We start from the raw sequence: 23,584 nt of genomic DNA, 5'->3' as shown, positions 1-23,584 counted from the left end.
TTTTGCTACAAACGTCAGATTTGGCAGGCCGAAAAATACCCACGGCCAGTACAAAGGGCAAAACTTCAGTTCTTTGCCTATATAAAAGCTTATTCTTGAAGCATTTTATTTGCTTATTCTGTTTGTTATATCATTTAGGTGTTTCAGATACAGAATAACTGTTTTATCAACTATTACATAAATATAGAAAATAAATGTGTCCTAATATCTCAGGACATTTGCTATTTTAACAAGTTTTTTGCAGGACAAAACTGCTCAAAAAGGGACTGTGCCTCGCAAAATGGGACAGATGATAACCCTAACCAGCATAACCAACTACCTGCACTGCAAGGAGCGTTTCCGTATCTGTCAAGTTTACCAAATCAGACCAGTTAAAAGAATACAGATCGCGCGATCTCAATTGCAGGTTTAGAGGATGATGCTCGATAAACTGAAAGGGGTGATAGAGCTCTGTCCTAATGAGTCGATTCAGGGGGAAACGACGATTTCCGAACAACTGAACCGTGCAGACCCTTATGCTATCCCCGTGTCAGGACACTGTATCGATTCCTGAGTAGTGGTGTCTAGTCGAAAGAATTTCGTCGATTTCTATCTTTTCATCGTTTTTAGCTCTATTCAGAAGTGATCAGTATGCTGGACTTCGCCATCTTCGCAGTAACTTTCTTCATTATATTGATAGGCGCTGTTCTGTATCTCTACCCGGTAAGGCACAGAAATTGAGGGGTTAACTCCAGTCCACCGGCAGGGGTCTCCTGATCTCGTTTTCATTAAGTTTGCATTAAACCTATTCAAATTAAATTCAAATTAAGTACGTTATTTGTATTAGTCTTTTATATACATATATAATATATATTGCAAATATAATCTACAAATAGGTTTTAGTTCCACCTCAGAATATGGCTTCTTGCGAAGTCGTTTGAAGAGAGTGAGGGAAAGTTTTTGTATTAATATGTTTTGGATACGTTATCTGGTAAAGAAAAAGAAATGAAACTTTTTCTTTCTTATCCATACACAATATGGCTGTTTCTTTTCTGTGATTGTATTCACAAGGTTCTCTGCCTAACATAGCCTTGAACCTTTTAGAACATATAGATGTGAAACCGTTGTTCATTTATCTGGGGCGATGACTTGATGGAAAAATCTTTACTTTATAAAGATGTCCGAGAATAAAACCGCACGATTATTTATTGTTTAGCAATATTTTTTTTGTAAAATTTCTGACAGTGGAAATGTGGCAAGGCATTTGATCTACCCCTGAGAATAAGGTACTTAAAATGGGATAAATCTTATATGTGTTCAGTGTAACCATGCCACAGACAGTCCCTTCCCTATATAAAGAATCTTCTTTAATTCTGCCCACATAACTTTCAATCTTTCTTTCTCGGTAATTGATACAGTATGTGACAGTTGGCAGAGTGTGTCACAGTAAAATCCCATGCATAATGTCAGTAGGTTAAAACAATCCTACATTATTTACAGATTTGTGGTTCCCAGTTTCTGTGGGAATTGTGAAATATTGCCTTCTCCGTGTAGTACAAAAATGTTTTTTAAGCCTAAATGAGTGATAATTGTCATAAATTGTAACATGAGAGCTGTACCTAGCAAGAGTCTTTCCTTATCTTTTCTTCACGTAAGAGTGGTTCTTCTCTGCCTTTGAAGGTAGAAGGATTCTCTTTGTTTTGTGTTCATTTTCCTCTTTCTCCTAGAAAGTTTCTTTTGCTTCACTTTAGAGTTGATCTCTTCCTTGCAAGAGGTGAAAATATGTTGGACTTGGTATTAACCAACATGAGTAGCCAATGCAGATCGACCACAAAGCGCAGTCACTTTCGAACCCCCCCAGTTAGGGTAAAAAAAAAAAAAAAAACTTCTCCAAAGCTGATTACAACCTCTTTAGGGAAGGTATAAACAGCTTCACAGCCCCCTCCCCCTCCTTAGGAACTGGCACATATGTCCGAACCTACACCAAAGTATTATATGAGCATTTGTATAGCTGCATGGAATCAGGAATACCCGACAGGACAAAAAAACCTGTCTGGAGGACATTTGCAATAAATAAACTCTATAATAAAAGGAAAAAATTGCTGTCCAGGACCAGGAAGGAGCAGGTGCCTAATTGGAAGTTGGAAGTAATCTTCCTTAGCCTGAACAAGCAAATAAGAGCACTAGTGAAATCCTCCAAAAACAAGCTTAGAGTCCACACTGGCCACATGTACTAAAGACAATCTAAGGCCTTCTTCGCATATGTCCGCAATCTCAAGGGAAGCACCCAGATCTGCTCAGAACTAGTGGTCAAGGACACCACATACATAAACACTAAATATAGCCAACCTGCTGGCAGACAGGTTCATTGAAAACTTCACCCTTCTGCCCCCCCCCCCCCCCCAATCAGTAAAACAGGACATCCCCAGCACCTGTCCCCTTCCCCTTACCTCTAGGGAGCAAATCATCACTGCCCTGTCAAAAACAAAAAAATACAGCCTCCATGGGACCCGATAACATCCCAGGCTGCATCCTACATGAACTCAGTCAGGAACCTGCAGCACCATTATGCACCCTATTCAACCAAAGCCTGAGTACCGGCTTTGATCCAAAGTGGAGGACCGCCACTGTCATCCCTTTGCACAAAGGTGGAGCGTATTTATATAGTGTTTATTTTGCCACTCTGAATGTGTTTTTTTTAGGCCATATAGGTAAGTGATATAGACATTATGTGTACATTCTTTATGGTGATCATGATACAGTGGGGTTAGGAAATTAACTTTTTCCCACTGTAGTGCGATCTTGGAGTTGGTATATTTAATTTTGGGGGGGTCAGATCCCCCCACATGGGGGGGTACAGGGGGCACGAAACTTAAGAAAAAGTGTGTTTGTTAGTTTGGTGTCGCTATATGTGGAGGGGATGTTATTTTCATGTGATTTGTAGTGTTCGATGCTGTGATGCACATTTTAGATGTTATGAAATTCGATGTTATGGGTTTTTTGATGTTTTGTGTTTTAGATGTTATGGTTTCGATGTTATGATTTTAGATGGGGAACCATATACATACATACATGCATGCTCACACATGTTTTTGTTGCATGTGACTTGAATAGCTGCATATTGGCTCCCTAACTGTAGTGCAGACTTTCTGTAATTGATGCTTATATCTGGGATGACTGAAGATCTCAGCATTCAAAAGTGAACAACTTTCAAACAAGCCTAAAAAGTGCTTTTGCAGATGGGCAAGCCCACCCTTAGCAAAATGCTATCTTGCTCTTTAAATATCAACTCCAGGACCTCTGTATCTTTGGGAAAAGAGAAATCCCTGAGATACTACAGTCATGATGTTTAAAGACAAAATCCTGGAATTGCACATTAGAATGTTGCTGTGTAGTGTCTCATTTATAAGACTGTTTCCCTTTACTACTTTGGCCATCCATTTTGTAGGTGTGTGAAATTTAGTGAATATACATTTGAGTGCTGCACATTTCTGCAAGTTTAAATCTCTTTGTTTATTGCAGCCTGGTTTACAGAGATGAGTGAAGATTTCTGACAATGTATATGTAGTATTTATGGATGGAGAGACACGCAGGAATGTATGTGGCTTGAGGATACCAAGAATTATTTTGTTATTTTGACTTGAGGTTGTAATGTATTAAATGTATGTAGGAGGGAAGAGTGAGCTGGTAACCTGGTGGGACATATGCAAAGTCATGTAACTGTTGTGCAGTCTCAGGGTTTGCATATAAAGTAACAGGGTTATGGAGTGGCGCAGCTTCCCACATGGGGAGTGCAAGAGAGGCTTATGTCCCTGATTTAGGTATTTTATGTTTTTGGGATATTCAGTGTTGTGTATTCAGGCGTTTGTTTTTTCCCCTGTTTTGATGTTGGGTATTTTTTTCATTTGAGTTTTGTTGATATTATGTTATATATGTATGTATGTGTGTGCGTGCGTGCGTATGTATTGCTGTATCTATAGATAGACAAATACATCGGCATGTTACTCTTGATATCCAGTGAAATTCATCAAAACAGAAAACATCATGAAATTTCATTGGTGTTCAATAGCAACTTAAAGAACATCAAACTTGATCTCAGAGGTAAATATTTATATTGCAATTGTCATTCACCTCACTAATCCTAAGAAAATAAACTAAAAAAAAAAAAAAAAGTTAAGCAGTACTTTAACTGACATTTTTAACTGTGCCTAACAATTGCATTGCAAATGTAAATAATATAATATAAATACTACATTTACATTTGTGATTATTACTCACCTTAAATAGGTTCATAGGTAAGTACTAGGCTATTGGCCCTAGGGCCTATATAAGCCTAGCCAAAAAGGTACCCTGGCTTTCGCCACCCAAGAAAATTATTTTCCTGTTCCCCTGTCGAGCAGAGCCGCAGAAGTGATCCCCGGGTTGAATTTCCTATTTCCCATCCAATCATCAAGATTTTTCTTGAATAGTGCTAATGAGGAGCTTTATTTGATATAGATAGGTAGTTTGTTCCAGAGTATGGGAAGTCTCTGGGACAGCAATGTATCCCTCCAGCATGTTCTGTTTATTGTGGTGAAAGGTTTAGGTCCCTAGAGCGTGTAGCTCGGAGGGACTGGGCTTTCTTTAAATGGAGCATGTTTAACAGCTCTGGGTTTGACATAGCTTTGTATGTTAGGCAGAGATTGCCTCTGATTAGGCGATATGTGATGGAGTAAAGCTGGAGTTTTTTTAGATGGTCTGCGTAGGGAATCTGTTTGAGGCTGGTAATCCTCTTTGTGAGGTATTTCTGCGGCCTTTCCAATTGTTGTCGATGTCTTGTGAGGTGCATACCAAAAGGGGCATTGTACTCTATAATATTATTGGTCTAATGAGGGATGAGTAGAGGGGAACAATTACCTCTTTTTTTTCCTGGATGAGAAATCTTTTGTGATGAGGTGTGCCACGTAGAAGGATTTCCTGACTACTGTGGCAATGTGATTATCAAAGGAGAGACTACTATCCACCTGTGTCCCAAGGTCTCTTATCACACTTTCGGTGTTAAGTTGACTACTGCCTATGTGGTAGTTCATGGATACAGAGTTTTTACCAAAAGGGATGACTATGCACTTTTTGGCATTGAACTTGAGGCCATGGCTTTGACACCAGGCATCTGTCTCAGTGAGGCCCTTTTGTAGGATGTCCACATTGTTAGGAGTTTCGATTATGGCTCCTAGTTTGCAGTCCTCTGCGAACTTCATTAGCCAAAGACCTTCTGTGTTAGCCTGTACTTCAGAGAAGTAGATACCAAACGGGAGAGGACCCAGGACTGAACCGTGTGGTACTCCACTTGTCACTGGTCTGAAGTCGAATTTGGAGTCTGCTACTTTCACAGTGTGGGATCTGTCAGTGAACCAGTTGTAAGCCCATTTTGTGACATAAGGATTTATACCTAGTTTAGTGAGTTTATCTATAATTCCAGAGTGGGGGATGGTGTTTAAAGCCTTGGTGACATTTAGATAGGCTGTGTGAACCACCTTACCCTCATCTACAGCTTTGGTGACTGCTTCAAAGAAGTCTGTCGGGTTTAGGCGACATGATCTGCCTTTCACCAACCCGAACTGGGTGGGGTCCAGAGTTTGGTGATTACCAGTGTCTTTGTTTATAAGTTCCATGATGATACGTTCCATGGCCTTGCAGACTAAGCTCGTCAGGCTAATGGGGCGGTAGTTCCCGGGGTCCGCGGTGGATCCCCCAGTGTGGAGTGGGATAACCGTCGATGTGCGTAGTGGGCACAAAGCCTGTGGTGAGGCTATGCTTGAACATGGTACTTAGATGAAGTGCCAGTTTGTTCTGTAGTTCATGTAGAATGCAGCCTGGGATGTTGTCGGGTCCCATGGATGCTGTGTTCTTGGCTTTGGAGAGTGGGGTTTTTACCTGTGCAGCCGTGATTGCAGGAACTTTGCATTCTTCCGGTATAGAGATGGGCCCTTTATGGGGTGAGGGGGGGGGTAAGATTAGCACTAAACCTATCTGCCAGGATGTTGGCAATATCAGTTGGTTCTGTATATTTAGTGCCATTGTGCTGTAACTCAGAGCAGATCTGAGTGTTGCCATTGAGATTCGTGACAGAGCTATAGAATGGTTTGTGGTTGTCTTTATACCAAAGAAACCAGAATTGCAAAAAAACGTAAAAAAAAAAAAACGTGTGTGTGTGTGTGTGTGTGTGTGTGTGTGTGTGTGTGTGTGTGTGTGTGCGCGCGCGCGCGCTGTACAACCTTATAACCCCCAAAAGTTATATATACCAACTCCATGTCCACACAACCACAAAGAAAGACAAACCTGGGGAATTACATTAAAGTCGTCTTGGGATATTACATTAAAGTTGACTTTTAACAACTTTTTTGCACAAGAAAGTTAAATGACTAAAGGATCATTTGACTAAACATGTTATATCCAAATGTATACGTACATACGCACACATCTGTATGAGGATTACTTCAGGTTCACTGATCTGTAGTATTATTCATTTCCTTTTCTTTGAGTGGCAGTCATCAGTTTTTGTTTCATTGAGTAACTAAAATTAGAGAATTGTATCTGCCCCCCCCCTTCCGCTAGTCCATGTTGCAAGCCATTTTGAAATGGGAATTGATTGTCTCTTGATAAAATGAGTTAATGTTATTGCAGCTTGAGGATCTGTCATCTAGGTGGGTGGGTGTGTGTCTGTCTCTGTGTATTTTGTGTGTGCATACTTATTTATATATAGATAGATGTATATTGTATAAGGACATGTAAAGGAAACTCAATGAAAGTGCTTACTTTTTTTGTTAAATCAGCTGTAGCTCATTGCTAAGTATTGGTGCAACTATGGAGGCGATTATAATTTGATAAGGAGCTGTGGGGAGGGCTGAGTCACTCCAAAGAAGCACATTTCATTGTCAAATCAGCTCATTGAAAATTATTTCTGATGAAAAAGCAGAGGATTTGTTACAATTGTTTTCATTAAAACAGCACTGTTTCTAAATATGTGTGTGGAAAAAATATATATATGCTTTTCTGTTCTTTCCAAAGCACAATAATTTTGGTGTTATGTCACATAATAGATGGCACTGGTCTGGCTCAAATTTTTTTTAGCTTTGAATTTCTTCTTTGGTTATATGAGGTCTTAGTCCTGATACTGCAGCCAGACTTAACTGAGCGGTAATGCTACACTGCTTCTCCCAGTAGTGGACATTTCTTTTAGTTAAATAAACTTCAGTCACTTTACTTACTGTAGTTCTCCTCCATGATATTAGCCTGTAGCACCAACATCCTGCAGTACACATCTGCACACTGATTGACTGCTGACGATTGCTAGGCCGCTTTGCTTCTCTCCTGCCCCTAACCCCTGCCACTCCAGGAAATTTCTAGTTTATACATTCTAAACTTGACTTATGCTATAAAGTGACATAGAATTAGACTACAGATCTGATTGGTTTATGATAATAAACCAACTTAACATCCGTACCACTGCAGTACAGTTTTAGCGTGACCTTCCTGATAACAGCTCTCTAAACTTCTCTCATAAACTATACAGATGCAATCACATTAAGACCCCAGAGAAATACCTAAACTATCAGAGGCAACTTAGTACCACTACAAGTTTGTGCACTCCACAAAACAAAGTGATACGCTACTAAAATCAGCTTTTACGTTGACTTTTCAAAATTACCTAAATAACTCCTTCCATACTGTCTGCCGTGAACACTGAAACAGCACTGCACTGCTACTCATGCATAACTTTGAAGCATATGGAAAAATAAAACTCACAGTTCAAAAAGGTCCCAACAGCCTTTCCCACGTGTACCACAACTTCCAAACACATTTTTATGACTGGTATCGAACTTTAACCAATACCCTTTCTAAAATCCTCACTTGGGATACTCTACTGCTGTGTATTAACAACCCCTTGATACTGTTCCATCTTTTAGTACAGAATTTTTAACCAGTTAAGAATAGTACCCTCAGTCCTTCTCTGACCTTTACAATACTGTACCTAATAGTAATTCATATAAAAAATAGATACTTAAAATCTTCTTCAGAGCTACAAAACATAGTATCCCAGCACAGGACCCTTACCATAAATAACTCTTTCTTTTATACTCTGGAGTTAGTCATATTACTGCATGATCCATTTCAACCACAATCCACCTAAGACACCCCATTCTCTTGCTCTATACAGTACACATCCAAAACAGTTTTGGCAGGGGATACTAAACTGTACACTAATCAACAACATGTTAGACCAAACAGATGTGTGGCGATCTCAGTGTGGGATTTATTTATGTACATGTACAGAAACGTGGCCTAAACCACACTTGCACACAGTTTAAGCACATTTTCTATACCATGCATGTGTACGCCACAATGATCAGGGTCCAGAATTTGTGGATGATGCATGCTACTAGACAGGTTTTTACTGGATTATAAAATATTAAAGACCTCTTCGAATGCAGATGAATATAGCTCCAGCTAATTTATCGTAGACCTTAGCCTTTCGTATAGTATCAGTCTTAAAATAGCCTTGGACTGTTAGCCCTCACCCGGGTCACACAATCTAATTTTGTTGCCTTTATACAACATCTAACAAAAGAAACACAAGGTAAAAAATAAATTCTTTAATCTTGGAGATGTAAAGGCAAACATCCTTGCACAAAACAGGTGTGGAGTTGAAGGCTTTCTCTCAGATTTAAATCTCTAACAAATAATCAGTGGACCAACTAGACCTAATTTTGCAAGCAGGTGTTCCACAAGGCTCCATTCTATCGCCTACCTTTACTATTGTAGTATGCTTTCATAATACAAGGACAGCTTTACAAACAATGGAAGAACACAAACTGCTCTGCATACGCCGACAGTATTCTTACTAAAATTAACAAAGAGCACTTTATGGGAGCCATATTTGTTGATTTCAACGCCTTAAACCCAGTAAACTATGCAAAGTCATTCAACTCCTTAGCACAATCAGATTTTGTATCCACTGCCTAAAAGTGGTACTCTGGCTACCTTACAAATAGAACAATTTCTATTATGACCAACAACTTCCTTTCAAGCCCTCAAAAAATAATTTATCAATGCAGGTGTTCCCCAAGGCTCCATTCTAGCCCACATACTCTTCAACATCCTCATTAATACTCTGCTTTGTGGCTTGAAAGAGACCAGTCACATTCTGTGTGCTGCTGGCATGGCTGATAGTCTGCAGACTAATAGCATATGCTAACAACCAGAGGTCCGAATCAAACCCTGTATTTTGTTTCTGTGAGGTAAAGACCTTAACCATTATGCAAAACCCTCTTCGTTAACTATAAAACAACTAATATGTTAGAGTTCCAACACACCCTTATTAACTTCTATACCTGGTTACTTGAGTGATGGTTAACACTGAATGACAAAAGAAAAAAAGTGTTCTTCTGCATGCACCAAAAGCTAGACACCTCTCCCCTGGCCAATTTCTTACAATAACCAAAGTATTGAGCAAGTGATGTTATTCAGATATTATGGAGTCATTCTTAAATCCACCCTTAAATGAGTCCCTCCACATCTCTAACCTAAAAGGTAAAATCAACTCCACCTTGTGTGGGTACATAAATTCTCCCAATACTTCATGTCTGGCAGAAGAAGAGCTGAACAGAAAATACCCTTCAATCTCGGATTAGAATATACCTATCCTTGCCTACATCTCCAAGAAAAAAAAAAGTCATTAGTCATTTTCCAACAAAATCACTGCTCCAGTCTTCAAACAGTAGACAGATTCCTTGTTTAAAAAAATGCACTTATCTCCTCCTCAGCCTTATCCATAAGACCTTATACAGTGGTAACACCCCCCATCTTTGCAATAGGCTGTGTGTGAAAAACACCCTGTACTAACTTCTCTCACAGTCCACAGTGCTGTTCTACTCTATAGACTAGCAAGCTCCTTGTCTTCCACTTAACCTATCTTCTGTGCTGTCTGACTCACCTTATGGTGATCCTTAACCTATATGACTACAACATTTTCAGACAAAAACTATTAAAACTCTTCAGACAGTGAGTAGTCTGTTCCTGTGTATTATTTCAAGCATCCCACTCGTAACAACTGTTATAACCACCTATCAGATCTCTTCAAATGAAAGTTTCTTTCTCTTACTCTTAATCCTCAGTGAAAGTGTTGCAAATATGTATAAATCTTATTTAGTTGTGTGCTTTCGTGTTTAGAATATTGTACTTGTATATAAAAACTCTCTCTGTTTTAATGTAAATTGATACATATTCAGTTCTAATTTATAATTTTCTTTTTTATTTGAAATGTATGCTTTCATCCTTACTCTATTTAAGACCAGTGTACTACTCCAGTTGTTTTTATTTTGTTTTATTTACATTTTGTTTGCCAGGGTAGATTACTGATCATAGCATGACCAATTGCAGATCCAGCTCGATAAAGCACTTAGACAGGTAAAGCTTAATTTATACCCTTTTGCATATCTTAACTGCGTAGTGAGCACTGCAGCTCTTAGGATATTAACCCATCTTCTGTCTTGCCTTTAAAATGTACATGTACTCCAAGACCACCAATTCCAATTATTGGAGAGCCCGCATTCTGCCTGTCAGTAGCGGTCTTGGGATTACTGCTTCTGTTTCATTTCAGAGAAGGAGCACAGAGACATTATTTCCTGTAGCCTGCTGATCACCAGAAAGCTAATAATTGCTTTGTAGGTGCCAGCTTGGAATCTGTGTTTATATTTTGTTCCTGGTGAGAGAAGGAGTGGAGTGCATTGACTCCTGACTGTTTCTGGTTACGCAGTGAGTGTCTGTGCATGACGTTCCTGATTGATATGGTTGCTATTCAAGGCATCTACCAGGAAAAGGCTACAGCAAGTCCACAGACCCTTGCATCATCTGGGACACGACTGTGGATCGCCAAACAGGCTGTAGTTTGCTTCACATCTTCGGATTAGTGCTAATGTTTTACTTCTGGTGAGAGAAGAAGCAAAGGTATATTGTATCCCAGCAGAGTGAAACTGTGGTGAGACCAGCACTAGTATTAGCCTGGTAGTAGCTATTCACACAACTCCCCTCTTTTCATCATTCTTGATGAGCTAATTCTTTGTTTTCTCTAAGTACTGCTTGATTTGTTGCTAACTTCAGACTGTCTGCCTAAATACTTTATCCTTGAATCATCAGGGTCTACTTATTAGTTTCTCCAAGTGTTTGTATAGCCACAGATACCTTGAGTGACATTTTTCCTGTAAAAGCATGATTGAAATTTCACCAATACCTAGTTGCACTGAGGACAACTAGTTTGCAGTGATAAGCACTTCCCCCAGAGTTGCAAACCAGATACTCCTGACACTGCTTTATATTCTCACTCCAGCTGTGTAATCAGTAAAAAAGGGTCTGTTGCCATGGATATGAATGTTCTACTATCTCTGTTACCAGCTTAGTGGATATGGGTATCCTAAGGCAAAAGAAATTGCCTCAGTTTTACTGACAACCAGTTAATTTTCAAACAAAATTATTTGGTATGTGAGAGATTATTTATTTAACATTTGTTTACCGGGAAAGTCCGACTGGGACAGAGCCCATTTTCAGTGGAGGTCCAGATTGAAATGCTCCAGCAGCATGTCTTTGGAACATGGGAGGAAATGGAGCACCTGGAGGAAACTCATGCAAATGTAGGGAGGACATGCAGACTCCACACAGAAGGCACCCCAGCCAAGAACTGAACCAGAGAACCTCTTGCTGTGAAGTTAAAATGCTAACTGCTGCACCACTCCACTGCACAGATCCATTTACACAATGTCACTAGAAGCAAAGCTCTCGCACACAAGTACTCCTGATGTCAGTAAGGTGGTCAGTAGTACACATGCTGCACCCATCACACACAATTCAAAGCAGACATATAGACCAATATATGCTGAGGCACTTAAATATAACCTTTCTAAACCCCAAAGACCTCCTAGATGAAGTACACATAACAGATACCCTCAGCAGCTCCGCATGCACTCTTTCAAAACAACTCCCACTTCAACACGTACAGCCACATCTCATGGAGCCTGTACTTCAAAGCCGATAAGGCAAGCCAACACACAATCCAACATTCTAGTCATTGGAGATTCTGTTGTGAGACACACTGATGTCCCTCTCACCAGGCTGAGTAAGGAGAAAGGCATGGCCATTTGCTTTGTCAGGGACTTGGCTGTGCCACATTACGTACGCACTCAGGTCATTGGATCACAAGAACCAGTATGATTCCGTCATAGTTCATGTGGATGTAAATGACCTGAGGTGTACCTCCCTAGATTATATGAAGAGAGACATCATGGAGCTGTCAGAATATGTGTCTCAGTCTGGTATGATCCTAGTATTGAGTAGCATTTTACCCTCTCCAAAGATGATGCCACAATACAAGCAAAAGGTGACTGACTAATAATTGGCTTAGTTTCTGGTGTCATTCTAAAGTGGTGCAATATTTGCCGGCATGGAAGGAAATGGTCAGCATACCACTCTGCTTTGCCAGGGATAGTCTGCGCCTCTCCTCTCTAGGCATTTAAACATTAGCTAAAACATTGTCTTCTCCCATAGTGCTTTTTTTAGGAAACACCAAACTGAAAGTACTTCTGACACAACAAATCAAAACCAAGAAAATCTAAAGGTATTACTGCTTAATGCTAAGAGTCAAAAAAAAACTCCACTGCTTAGAAGCTCTCTTCATCCTAGAGAATAGTAATGTCCATGCAGTCCACTGAGACAGAGAGCAGACCGACAGTGCAAGGTTATATAATGCCTTCCACTCATTTAGACCATCTACTACACAGACAGGGACTAAAGGTGGAAGTGTCTTAATTTACATCAAAAATAAGTATACCTCAAGGTTGGTCAAACAGTACAATGCACTTGATCTTCTCCATGTTCAAATCACCATAGGCAAAATACAGTACCACTTCATTGCAAGTTGTAGGTCCCCCTCTATGACCCAGGAAACCCATACCATGTATTTAAATTTATTGGAAACACTCACCATCCAACCTAATACCATATTCATGGGAGACTTTAATTATCCCACTATTAACTGGGAATCCTGTATGACACCAAACCTACAGGCACAGAGATTACTGGATTTTGTAAACATAAACTCCCTGGACCAGATTGTCAATACACCAACCAGGGGTGCAACGATACTGCATCTGGTCCTAAATAATATGGAAGAGTGCTGCACATTCCCTAGTGTAATGTCTTCCCTGGTAAGATAAGACCACAAATGGTCTCCTTTGAAGTAAAAATAAAACCCCCAGCTAACACTAGAATATTCAGAAACTAATCTAAGGCTAACTTCCTGCTATTAAGTGATAACCCGGCAAAATTTCAAGCCTCCACAAACCCTGAGAACACTGTTGTGTATGCAGAACTGTTCGTAGAAACCCTATACACGCATGTTAATAGTTGCATCGAAGCAGGTGTATCCACTAGGAAGAAGTACAGAACTAACTCTAAAAATAAGCCACCCTGGTGGAATCACAAAATCAGTTGGCTGTACAATAGAAGGAAGAATATTATGGCAAAAATTATGAGGTGCAGCACCCAGCAGGATAAAAGCACACTCATCAAATTAAACAAATAACTTAGTGGACAAAAAAAGTCTACCAAAGCCAAATTTACAGTAAATTTGGTCTCCCAGGCCATGGACAACCACAAGGCATTCTTTCGCTGTGTCCACAACCTCAAAGGCAGTACAAAGTTGTGTGCAGAGCTCATTATGAATGGAGGCACCTATACTGAGCTAGTAAATATAGCAAACCTACTGGCCAACAAATTCAGCTTCAACTTTACCCATCCCTCCCCTTCAACCTTCCCTCAGGAAATATCATCAAATATAACTCCCCTTGCTATCACTAGGGAACAGGTCCTTAATGCTCTCTGTAAGACCAAGAACACTGTATCAGTGGGCCCAGACAGTATCTCAGGATGCCTTCTAAGTAGCTTGAAACATGACCTATCAGGCCTTCTGGAATTGCTATTTAACTGTAGACTCCAAACAGGCTTTGTGCCTCATGAATGGAGAACAGCAACAGTCATCTCTCTGCACAAAATTGGGCCAACTACAGACCCATAAGTTCATAGTTCATAGATTGGTACTAAGCCAACTGCCCTTGTGAGCCATTTTAAGCCTAGCCAATTATCCCTTGTGAGACTCGAACCATGCACCTTGTGTTTGTAAGGCATTTAAAGCCTAGCCAATTATCCCTTATGAGACTCAAACCATGCACCTTGTGTTTGTAAGGCAAACACCTTAATCATTAGGCCACCCTCCCACCTCACTAGTCTCGTGTGCAAAGCCATGGAAAGAATTATCATGGAAATGATGAATAATGATATAGTAAACGTACAGACAATGCACCCAACCCAGTTTGGTTTCATCAAGGGCAGGTCATGCCTACTGAACCTGGTGGACTTCTTTGAGAGGGTCACCAAAGCAATGGATGAGGGCAGAGTGGTTCACATTGCCTACCTTGACCTGGCCAAGGCATTTGACACAATACCTCACTCGAACATTGTTGACAAACACAAGAGGTAAGGTAAAACCCCTATGTCACCTTGTGGATAGCCAACTGACTCGCAGACGGGACCCAGGAAGTTAGAATTGGGGAATCCACCTCTACAAAGAGGCCATTCACAAGTGGAATCCTTCGGGGGTCAGTCCTGGGACTGCTCCTTTTTTGCATTTACTTGTCTGAAGTCAAGGCCAATATCTGTGGTCTCTGGCTAAGTTTGCAGATGATTGCAAATTAGGAGCTGTCATTGAATCCCACACTGACAAAAATGTTCCCCAGGAAGGGCCGACACAGACATACAACTGGTGTCAAAGCCGTGGACTAAAACTAAATACCAAGAAATGCATAATAGTATCCTTCGGGAAGTCGTCCATCCCTGATAATTATATTGACAACACACCCTTTAGTGCTGACCCAATAGTCAGGGGCTTAGGGACACACGCAGACAGTAATCTAGCCATTGACCATCACGTGTCTACAGTAGTGAGGAAATCTTTGTATGTCGCGCAACTTATAAACAAATGTATGGCATCTAGGTCCAAGGAGGTCATTGTTCCACTGTTTTTGACGTTCATCAGACCTGTCATTGAGTACAGTGCCGTCTTTGTTATGTACCTAAACAGGCATATCCAACAACTGGAATGTCCACAGTGGTTCCTTAGTAAAAGAATACAGGGTGTAAGTAGTATGTCGTATGCAGATCGTCTCAAGGCCCTATCCCTGTAATTCTGTCCCCTCCTACAAGATGTTGAGGGGAGATCTGTGCCTAGCATACAGGGCATTGTCAGACCTTCACTCTGGTGGGCCTCCTGCATATATGCAAAACAAACAGCACCAGAATTACCCATTCTAAAAAGTAAAACCTTGCCTGTGATATAAATAGGACCTGCTGGAGAGACAGGTATGTATCCCAGAGACTACCCTGTCTCTGGAACAAGCTCCCCACCGATAAGCAAAAGTTCCTCCCTAACCCAATTCAAGTGCAACTTGGACAGTTGGAAGGGGGAAGAGGCAATTCATCCCTGGTGTCTCTGATGGATACAGGCAGCCTAAAAATGGTTCCATCTCCCAATCCCCTGCTTACACTTATCAAGGCTACCAGAATTTGTCAGAGATCTGGGATGCATGGCTAGTCTTAAATAGGCCCTTGTGGTCATTAGCCTCGTAAACACCTATGAACTACCTCTACTTGCCTACATCTCCAAGAAAAAAATGTACATTCTCCAGACATTCCAACAAAACAGTAGACAGATTCCCTCTATGTAAGTGTATATATGTGTATATATTGTTGTATCTTTCGGCTTTTCCCGGTTAGGGGTTGCCACAGCGGAACTCCGGTCCGCTAATGATTGGCAGTAGATTTTTACGTACCGACTTGCCAGGCCTGACGCACAACCTTCAACGAAGGTACGCCCATTCATGCATGTCTCCACACAGAAGACGCTTTAGCTGAGAATCGAACAGGACAACGTCTTACTGTGAGACGACAACGCTACCGCAGCACCACCACCGCAGTATATATACGTATACATATATATATGTGTGTGTGTGTGTGTGTGTGTATATATATATATATATATATATATATATATATATATATATATATATATATATATATATATATACACACACACACACACACACACACACACACACACACACACACACACTCTCTCTCTCTCGTATCTCCTTTTCAGCCTTATCCATAAAACCTTATACTGCAATAATACACTCCCCATGTTTGCTATACTAACTTCTGTTACAATCCACAGTGCTGTCCTACTTTCTAGACCAGCAAGCTTCCAGTCTTCCACTTACCATACATTCTGTGATGTTGGACCCACGTTATGGGACTCGTTTCCTGTAGGAATCCATAACCTACATTTTTTAAACATTTTCAAACTATTAAAACTCCTCAGAAAGTGAGTCTACTGTTCGTGGTTCTTGTTTCAAGCATTCCTCTTGTAACACAACTGTCATAACTACCTATCAAATCTCTTTAAATGAAATTTTCTTTCTTTTACTCTTAATTCTCACTGTTAGTGTTACAAATATGTATGTCTTTTTAGTTGCATGTTTTTGTGTTTAGAATATTGAGCAGAACTCTGCAATATACCCTGATGGAGAGCAGACATTCTCCAAAAGCGTATTAAATGTTCGAGCACAGCATAGTATCAAGCCTATTGCTTCTTGACAACATATTAAGCTTCCATAAAGCATTGATTGAGAAACAACATGGTGGTGGTTCCATTCTTTTTTTTCTCACTAAATGCAGCTATTCAATGAGTATCAGTTAATAAAAAGAGAAGTGACAAAAGTAGCTGCAGTAGCATTTACAGGGAGCTGCTGCTGTTTTACTTACCCCTTGCCATCCGCCGTATATAAAGAGACGTATTTAGCAAGAGTGATAAAATAAAGTAAAAGTATTGCATTTAACTGCATTAGAATAACACCCGCGTGTGTGTGTGTGTGTGTGTGTGTGTGTGTGTGTGTGTGTGTGTGTGTGTGTGTGTGTGTGTGTAATATGTCTGTAGATCTGTGTATGTGTGTGCACACACCCATATGTGTGTATTTTTTATACTTCTTAATAAAAGATATTTTGGCCATAAGCTGAAAGCTTTTTCTCTATATGTTAGGATGATGATGGCAGTGTTATTGGCTATCAAGTGTTTCATGACTGCAGGGAAACGGTGAGGGAAAAGGGAATGGGCATTCTGCTGATACAGGTTCACATTCCTTGCATGTTAAATCACCTGTGGGTATAGTGAACCACAGCGTTGTTGTAAAAGATGTAGTGGTCGCTCACAAGGTGGGCATGCCAAAGCATGTTTATTCACTGACGTTTTCTAGTGTAGAACCTGATTGCTTCCTTCACCATTGCAAATTGCAAGAACTTACTCACACTGCTGATCTTACACAGATATGAGACTTTTCTGGAACTTTTTGTGGCCACTACCCATGGAGTCCTCTGTACTTGTGTACACCAGTATTTCATAGAGTCAAAAAGGAAATAAAATAGACTGTTTTTGAAAGCTTCTCTGTGGGCCGAGCAACCATAGTTTCTCCACTTCTTAATTCTGTTTGCCTGAGTGATATTTTTCAGTGAAGACGTCATAATTTTCTCATTCATCAGGGAGTCATAACCCAGACTTCAGAAAGCTTAGGCTTGATGTGTTGTTCTTTTAATAGTCATCGATCTTGTTTATCAGTGTGTGTCCAATACTTAAAGTGGTGTACAAATCACATTCCTATACTTGGATAGATGGAAATGTTTTCATGTTTGTGCGCCTAATAAAGAGGTCCGCCTAAAACAACCCCCTCCAGTGGTAATATTGTACATTTTTGGCTGTTTACTCAGCTTTTCAGTTGGAAAGGTAAATGTATCTACCACTTTATATGTTCATAGGTAAATACTAGGATAGCTGCTCTTGCAGGCCATTTTAAGCCTAGCAGATTTTCCTTTTTTGTGCCCAGATTAACTTATAGATTGGCCTTACCCATCCCATGATTGATAATTATATATTACTTCTAATGTAAACAAGTGGGATCATACCAGTGGTAATTTTGATGGGACTCGTGCATGGGGTAAAGCATTTAGGAGCTTTTCCAAAAGGGTGTAGTTGCTCAGTCTTTAGCATTTCTTAGACTATTTAAGATGTTTTTGAGGAGGACTTTTCTTTTACATCCCCTACCCATAATCCTACTCTAATCCTTAAGATTATGTAAGACATTCTTAGGGGGCACCTGTTTTTCAAACCCCTTGATTTCGAGATCCTGCTCAACCGTGGAACTTAAGTCCTATGCTAGAAAAATTTGCACGGTTACCTTTTTGCTAATGTACCCATATAGTAGAATTTAAGTTTTTGCCTTTTAAATATTATGTCAGCCAGAAGAGTATTAGAGCTATGCACCATTATGACTCACTCCTGTTCTTTCTTTTCATAAGGATAGGATTATTTATGTACCAGTCCATCACTCATTGCCATAGTAGTCAGTGCAACAAATTTAAAGCAGTGCATGTTTCTTAATCCTTTTTCCCCAGAACAGTCATATGCAGGGGAGCACATGTTGTGCTCAGTAGATATACCCAGGCAGTTTAGGTATTTGGACCAAAAGGATGATACATTTAAGAAAAATGATCATTTACTAGTCTCTCTGTCATCAGGGCTGAGGAAAGCAAGAAGGTGACTAGCCAGTGCCTTCCCAGTTGGTTGGAGAACTGTATCCTTCTTAATTTTACCAGAAATAATGAACTGTCCTACTTATTATTCTAAGGCTTACTGTATTAGATACTTGAGTTTAAATAATTGTTACTATGATAGTCATCTTTGCACATTATCAGATCCAGTTCATTTTTGACAGTAATCATTTTGCAGCATTTGATACTCTGAGCAAACTTGGCATTACTAATCTTATGTATATGTTATACTTATGTTTATGTGTGTGTGTATGCAATTATACAGAAGAAAACATTGTTTCTGTTCAAAAATGTACATGCTTATTGGGCAATGTGTCTATACTATGTCCAGCCTTACCCACAGGGGGAAAAAAAAAACAGGTGAAAGACGCAACTAAAGACATTGAAATCACTGTGACTATGGCCAAGGTGAATGTGTTGCTTGTATCACACACTCTCCATCTCTTCCTCGTGTGTGTGTGTGTGTGTGTGTGTGTGTATATATATATATATATATATATATATATATATACACACACACACACACACACACACATATATATATATATATATATATATATATATATATATACACACACACACACAAAGGCCACACCACATGGAGGCAACTAATACAAGACTCTGAAGTGATTAAGTGTAGAGAAGACGTTTGCATACAGCAGGGATATTGACATGAGAAAGTAAAGGAAACTGCTATAGTGCATGGAAACAGAAGGGTTTGATAGTTGCAAGGATTGTCTGAGAGACTGTCACCAGGGAGATTGAGTCTTTGAAAGGGCAAAAGGCAATACCAGGTTGCACTGTAATAATTCTTGAGTTTGCAGTTGGTAGGACATGAGAGGACCTAGGTGGTCACCAAGGGGAAGGGCAGGACGCATATCCTGGTGCTTTTAGGCATCTGTGACCTGTTAGATGAGTCAGCTGAAGTGATGGCATGCAGGACTGGGAAGGTAGCAGGGGGATGCCAAGAGATGGGGATTGGAGATAGCATCCTCAGAAGTGTTACCTGCGCTGTTAGCCAACACTCTAGAAACTGAAGATTGGGGAATGTGCTCCCAGTTGTCAGATCCTCCTCCTCCTCCTCTCTTTAGTCTTGGGATACTTAGGGGGCTATCTCAGTATAATCACATTACTGTTGTTCTGCACAAGTCTCATTAGCTGCCCATTTGTAAACGTTTTTCCTGTTAGTTTATTTAGCCCTAAATGGTTTGGCTGTTCCCTCCTGGGAGATCTGGTTGTTTATCTTCAGCCCCTGTGCTCCCTACAGTTAGTCTCACAATAATTGTTTTTTTGATTCTGGGTGTGTACCTTGACTTGTCATGCACTTGTGCTTTTGCACAAGGGCTGTGTCTTTGGATCATGTTACTGATTGGTTGAGGGAATCCCTCAATCTGTACAGATTCAAAAGCACCATTCGGAAACATTTTTCTGAATTAAATGTGACTTAATTCTATTGATGATCCTTTACAGCTCTTTTACATGGTTTAATTTGTTGCTTAATTTTCTGTTACTTCGTGTACGTTCCAAACTGATTTATTTATTGCATCAAATTTTATCTGGTTTAGATTACACTTAAAAGTTTTTATGCATATTTGTTTGTCATTTTTATTTATTTGCTCATTGTAATTTGTGTAGTTTACATACTTAACTAATTGTTGTTTCTTATTATTCTGATTCTGTTATGTGTTAGAGTATCTTTTATTCTGTTATATTTAACTATGTTTTGATGTTTTTTTCTTTATGCATGTGCCTCTCGCTTACATTTTTTTTATTTTGATTTTGTAAACTACTTAGTTTTTAAGCACTTAAATGAGAACTTGGCTTGAACTGGACTGGCTGTGGCATCAGACAAGGAAGAAAGGCTTGGGACTGGTAAGATGACGTGGGGAGACCTGGCAGAGACCAGTTTTATGACGCAAATAGACTTTATCTTAACCTAGAAGGAACAGCTTTGCCCACTGCAGATTTTCAGAGGTATGTCTCGTAATAGTGCATTATATCTAAGAGGGAAGGGGGTAAGGAGAGACATTGAAGTATAAGAGGGGTAGCTGTTTGGGCAAAAGGGATGTAAAACATAGAAGCAAACAAACAGGGCTATGAACATGTCAAGAAGTCTGGCTTATAAGATTAGGAGTTGCCAGCAGTGATACTGGGGAGAGGAAGGGTGGATTTTTAACACAAATCTGAACTTTTGGTGGGTAGGACATAGAGCTGCTGGGTATTGGCTTTTCAGGAATGACATGGAAAGGAGTGCTAGAAGTGGAGACTCTGTCTGCATAAAGGCAGGGATTAGATAGGAGTTCATTGAGGAGGAAGACCACCTCCTAAAGAAGCTGAAGGAGTAGGCAGAGTCTGAACCTTGGGTAAGTGCCCTGACAGTAAATGGAAGGGGAGTGAGTGCTGGCGGATTCATAACATTTAGAATCACTGGACAGATCAAGAGAGGAGGATGGAACTGGGGCAGAGAATAAAGAAGTAGAGAAAGAAGGTCATGCCCATGGAGATTTGAATTTGCCAGGAGTAGACTGGGAGGTCACAAGTTCCAAGGCAGAGGTAGTGTGGAAGTTCACCGAGATCTTGGCCATGTGGTTTTCAGTTTAACAGCACTGTACCAGAAAGGCTCAAGTTCCAGATGTGGTTGTCTGTGAGGCAACTGGGGTTTTGGATGCCTAGGTGGATGCTGTATTAGCCAGCTGTGATTGTGTCATTGTGTGGCTTTGAAATAGGGTTATGAATGTAACAATGATGGTGTTGATTTTAGGGGAGTGGTTATGCTGAACTGGGGAAAAAAGGCAAAGATGAGTTAGGAGAATTGAGTACAGGCCAAAGGAGTAAACAAGTTGTGGGACTCGGTCAGGGATGGAGAACTTAGTTATCTGTACATGTTTAAGGTACTGATGAAAAGGCAAAAGGAGAAGAATGTCATTTAGGCTGCAGATAGCCACCCAGAAGATATGGCGAGAAAGATTTGCCAGTTAGTTGCATCACCTGGGGAGTAGGATGGAAATAGGTCAGACAACAGTTCAGTTAGTACACCAATACTGAATTATGAGATTAGTCCAGCAGTGTTCTGTATGGGTGAAGTCTCCTTTTTTGAATTGCAATGGCATTGGAGCTGACTTTGTTAGCTTTGGGAGATTAAGCTCCTGCAAGGTGTTGGGTAGGCTTTGTCCCTGCAGAGAATCACTTGTGTGTGTGTGTGTGTGTGTGTGTGTGTGTGTGTGTGTGTGTGTGTGTACTTTTTTTTATTTTTTTAAAAATCTGCAAATACTGTTTTGGACTTTCTTGTTTTTGTTCCAAACTTTATTTAGAAAAGGCATTTGCATTATTATTTGTCACACAGCTACCTAGACACCCATCAGTTGCCTCCAGTTTGTTGAGCATTAATTTTGCTTTCAAACACGACAGAATACAGTCCCTTTGGATATTACCGACTGTTATGTGACTGAAATGAAACATATGGAAAATTTATAACAGCATATACTAAAGAACAGAGACTGTATTTCTGTTTTTATTGTTTGTAATTTTATGCTTTAAAGAAAGTAAAAGTTCATTAAAATAAGCTATTTTTCCCCAACAGGCATCTAGACAGACTTCTGGATTTCCAGGACTGGCTCCAACAGAAGAAAAGTAAGAATGTTTAATGGTGTTGGATTTATTTTATGTTTAGTTTGTAAGATAGAAGGCATTACACCAATGGCATTTGGCAGGTCAGCATTTACCTACCTTCATGGTCTGTAATAGTGTGGTTTTCGTGTCTTTATTTAAGCAATTAACTTCAATTTACTGTGTGATGCCCAGCAGCTAATCTGTAACCAAAAATGTGAGCTTGAAAAAGCTACTATGATTGATCAGGGATCTGTATTTTTTAATAGTTCAAAACTTTATTGAACACTTAACCACACACAGCTCAACTAATCAAGCAAACTTTGGTTGGCTGTCACCATCAAAAAAATACATTAATACAGGTGTGCTCCTTGTCAATTTTACATATCATAGTTCCTTCTTACAACACAATCTTTTTTTTGACCACCATTTTTTGGACAGTTCTTTTACATTACCTTTTCTCAAATTACACAGTGTGTTCATGTCATATTGATCACATCCAAAGACTTCTCCTTTAAAGTTCTGTCCCACATTCTTTAACTGTTCATACTTGTCTGAATATTACAACCATGTTAACCAAATGCTAGTAAGGTTTTAACTTTTTCTCTGTTTTAACTGCTTCTCTTGTTAAGTCATAGACTGATGGTGTTAGTCTACATATTAGATGTTCCTTTGGGGCTTTTTATAATCTTGTAATAGTTTTTGTAAGTAATCAAGTAATCACATAATTGTCTTTGTTGAACAAGCGTTATGAACTTGAAGTTCCATCTCTTCCCAGATCCACTTGACGAAAAGTCTGAAGCTGTCTGTCTAATAGCTTTTCCCATCCTGCTTTAAGTTTTAACGTCACTATATGTTTCGTGACATGCAGTACTTCATTTGCTGTGGGTATCATGCCCTGCCCACAGCTTTTCTTATTTCAGGAATCTACTTTATCAGATCTGGCCACTCTTCATGGGGAATCTGTCTTCACTTTGTGCTCATAATAATCTAACTGCACATCAGAGAAAGTTAAAAGCATCTTTATATTTCATCCCAGAAAGACACCTCCCTTTTTGGTTCATCTGGTCCCAGAAGTGAGATTCCTGGCCCCTCTCTTTCTTTGTACCACAAAAAAGAACTGTCCTTGGCACTTATCTCTCCTCCTCCCTCCTATTGGAAGAATGTTTTGACAACACTGTTAAGTTTTGCACTCCTAAAATATTGTGTACTGTCCACACTGTTGGCTGATACACCCTCTCATGATGAACTCCCAAAA

The 23,584-nt window shown here is 39.9% G+C and overlaps 1 protein-coding gene across 1 annotated transcript in view; it reads left to right on the top strand.

Moving 5' to 3' along the window:
• The first annotated feature begins 421 nt into the window (after window positions 1-421).
• LOC122805667 (cytochrome P450 20A1) overlaps window positions 422-23,584 on the top strand; it is a 427,110-nt gene continuing 403,947 nt past the window's right edge. Inside the window, exons 1-2 of the mRNA XM_044075991.1 lie at window positions 422-702; window positions 22,301-22,350. Coding sequence (XP_043931926.1) covers window positions 631-702; window positions 22,301-22,350 — 122 coding nt within the window. The 5' untranslated portion in view covers window positions 422-630. The remainder of the gene's footprint in view (window positions 703-22,300; window positions 22,351-23,584) is intronic.

The sequence above is a fragment of the Protopterus annectens genome, chromosome 6.part1, assembly GCF_019279795.1.
Source record: "Protopterus annectens isolate FY-2018-M chromosome 6.part1, PAN1.0, whole genome shotgun sequence".
Lineage (NCBI taxonomy): Eukaryota > Metazoa > Chordata > Ceratodontiformes > Protopteridae > Protopterus > Protopterus annectens.
The sequence above is the reverse complement of the archived record's forward strand: the minus strand, read 5'-3'. Positions and strand labels throughout refer to the sequence as shown.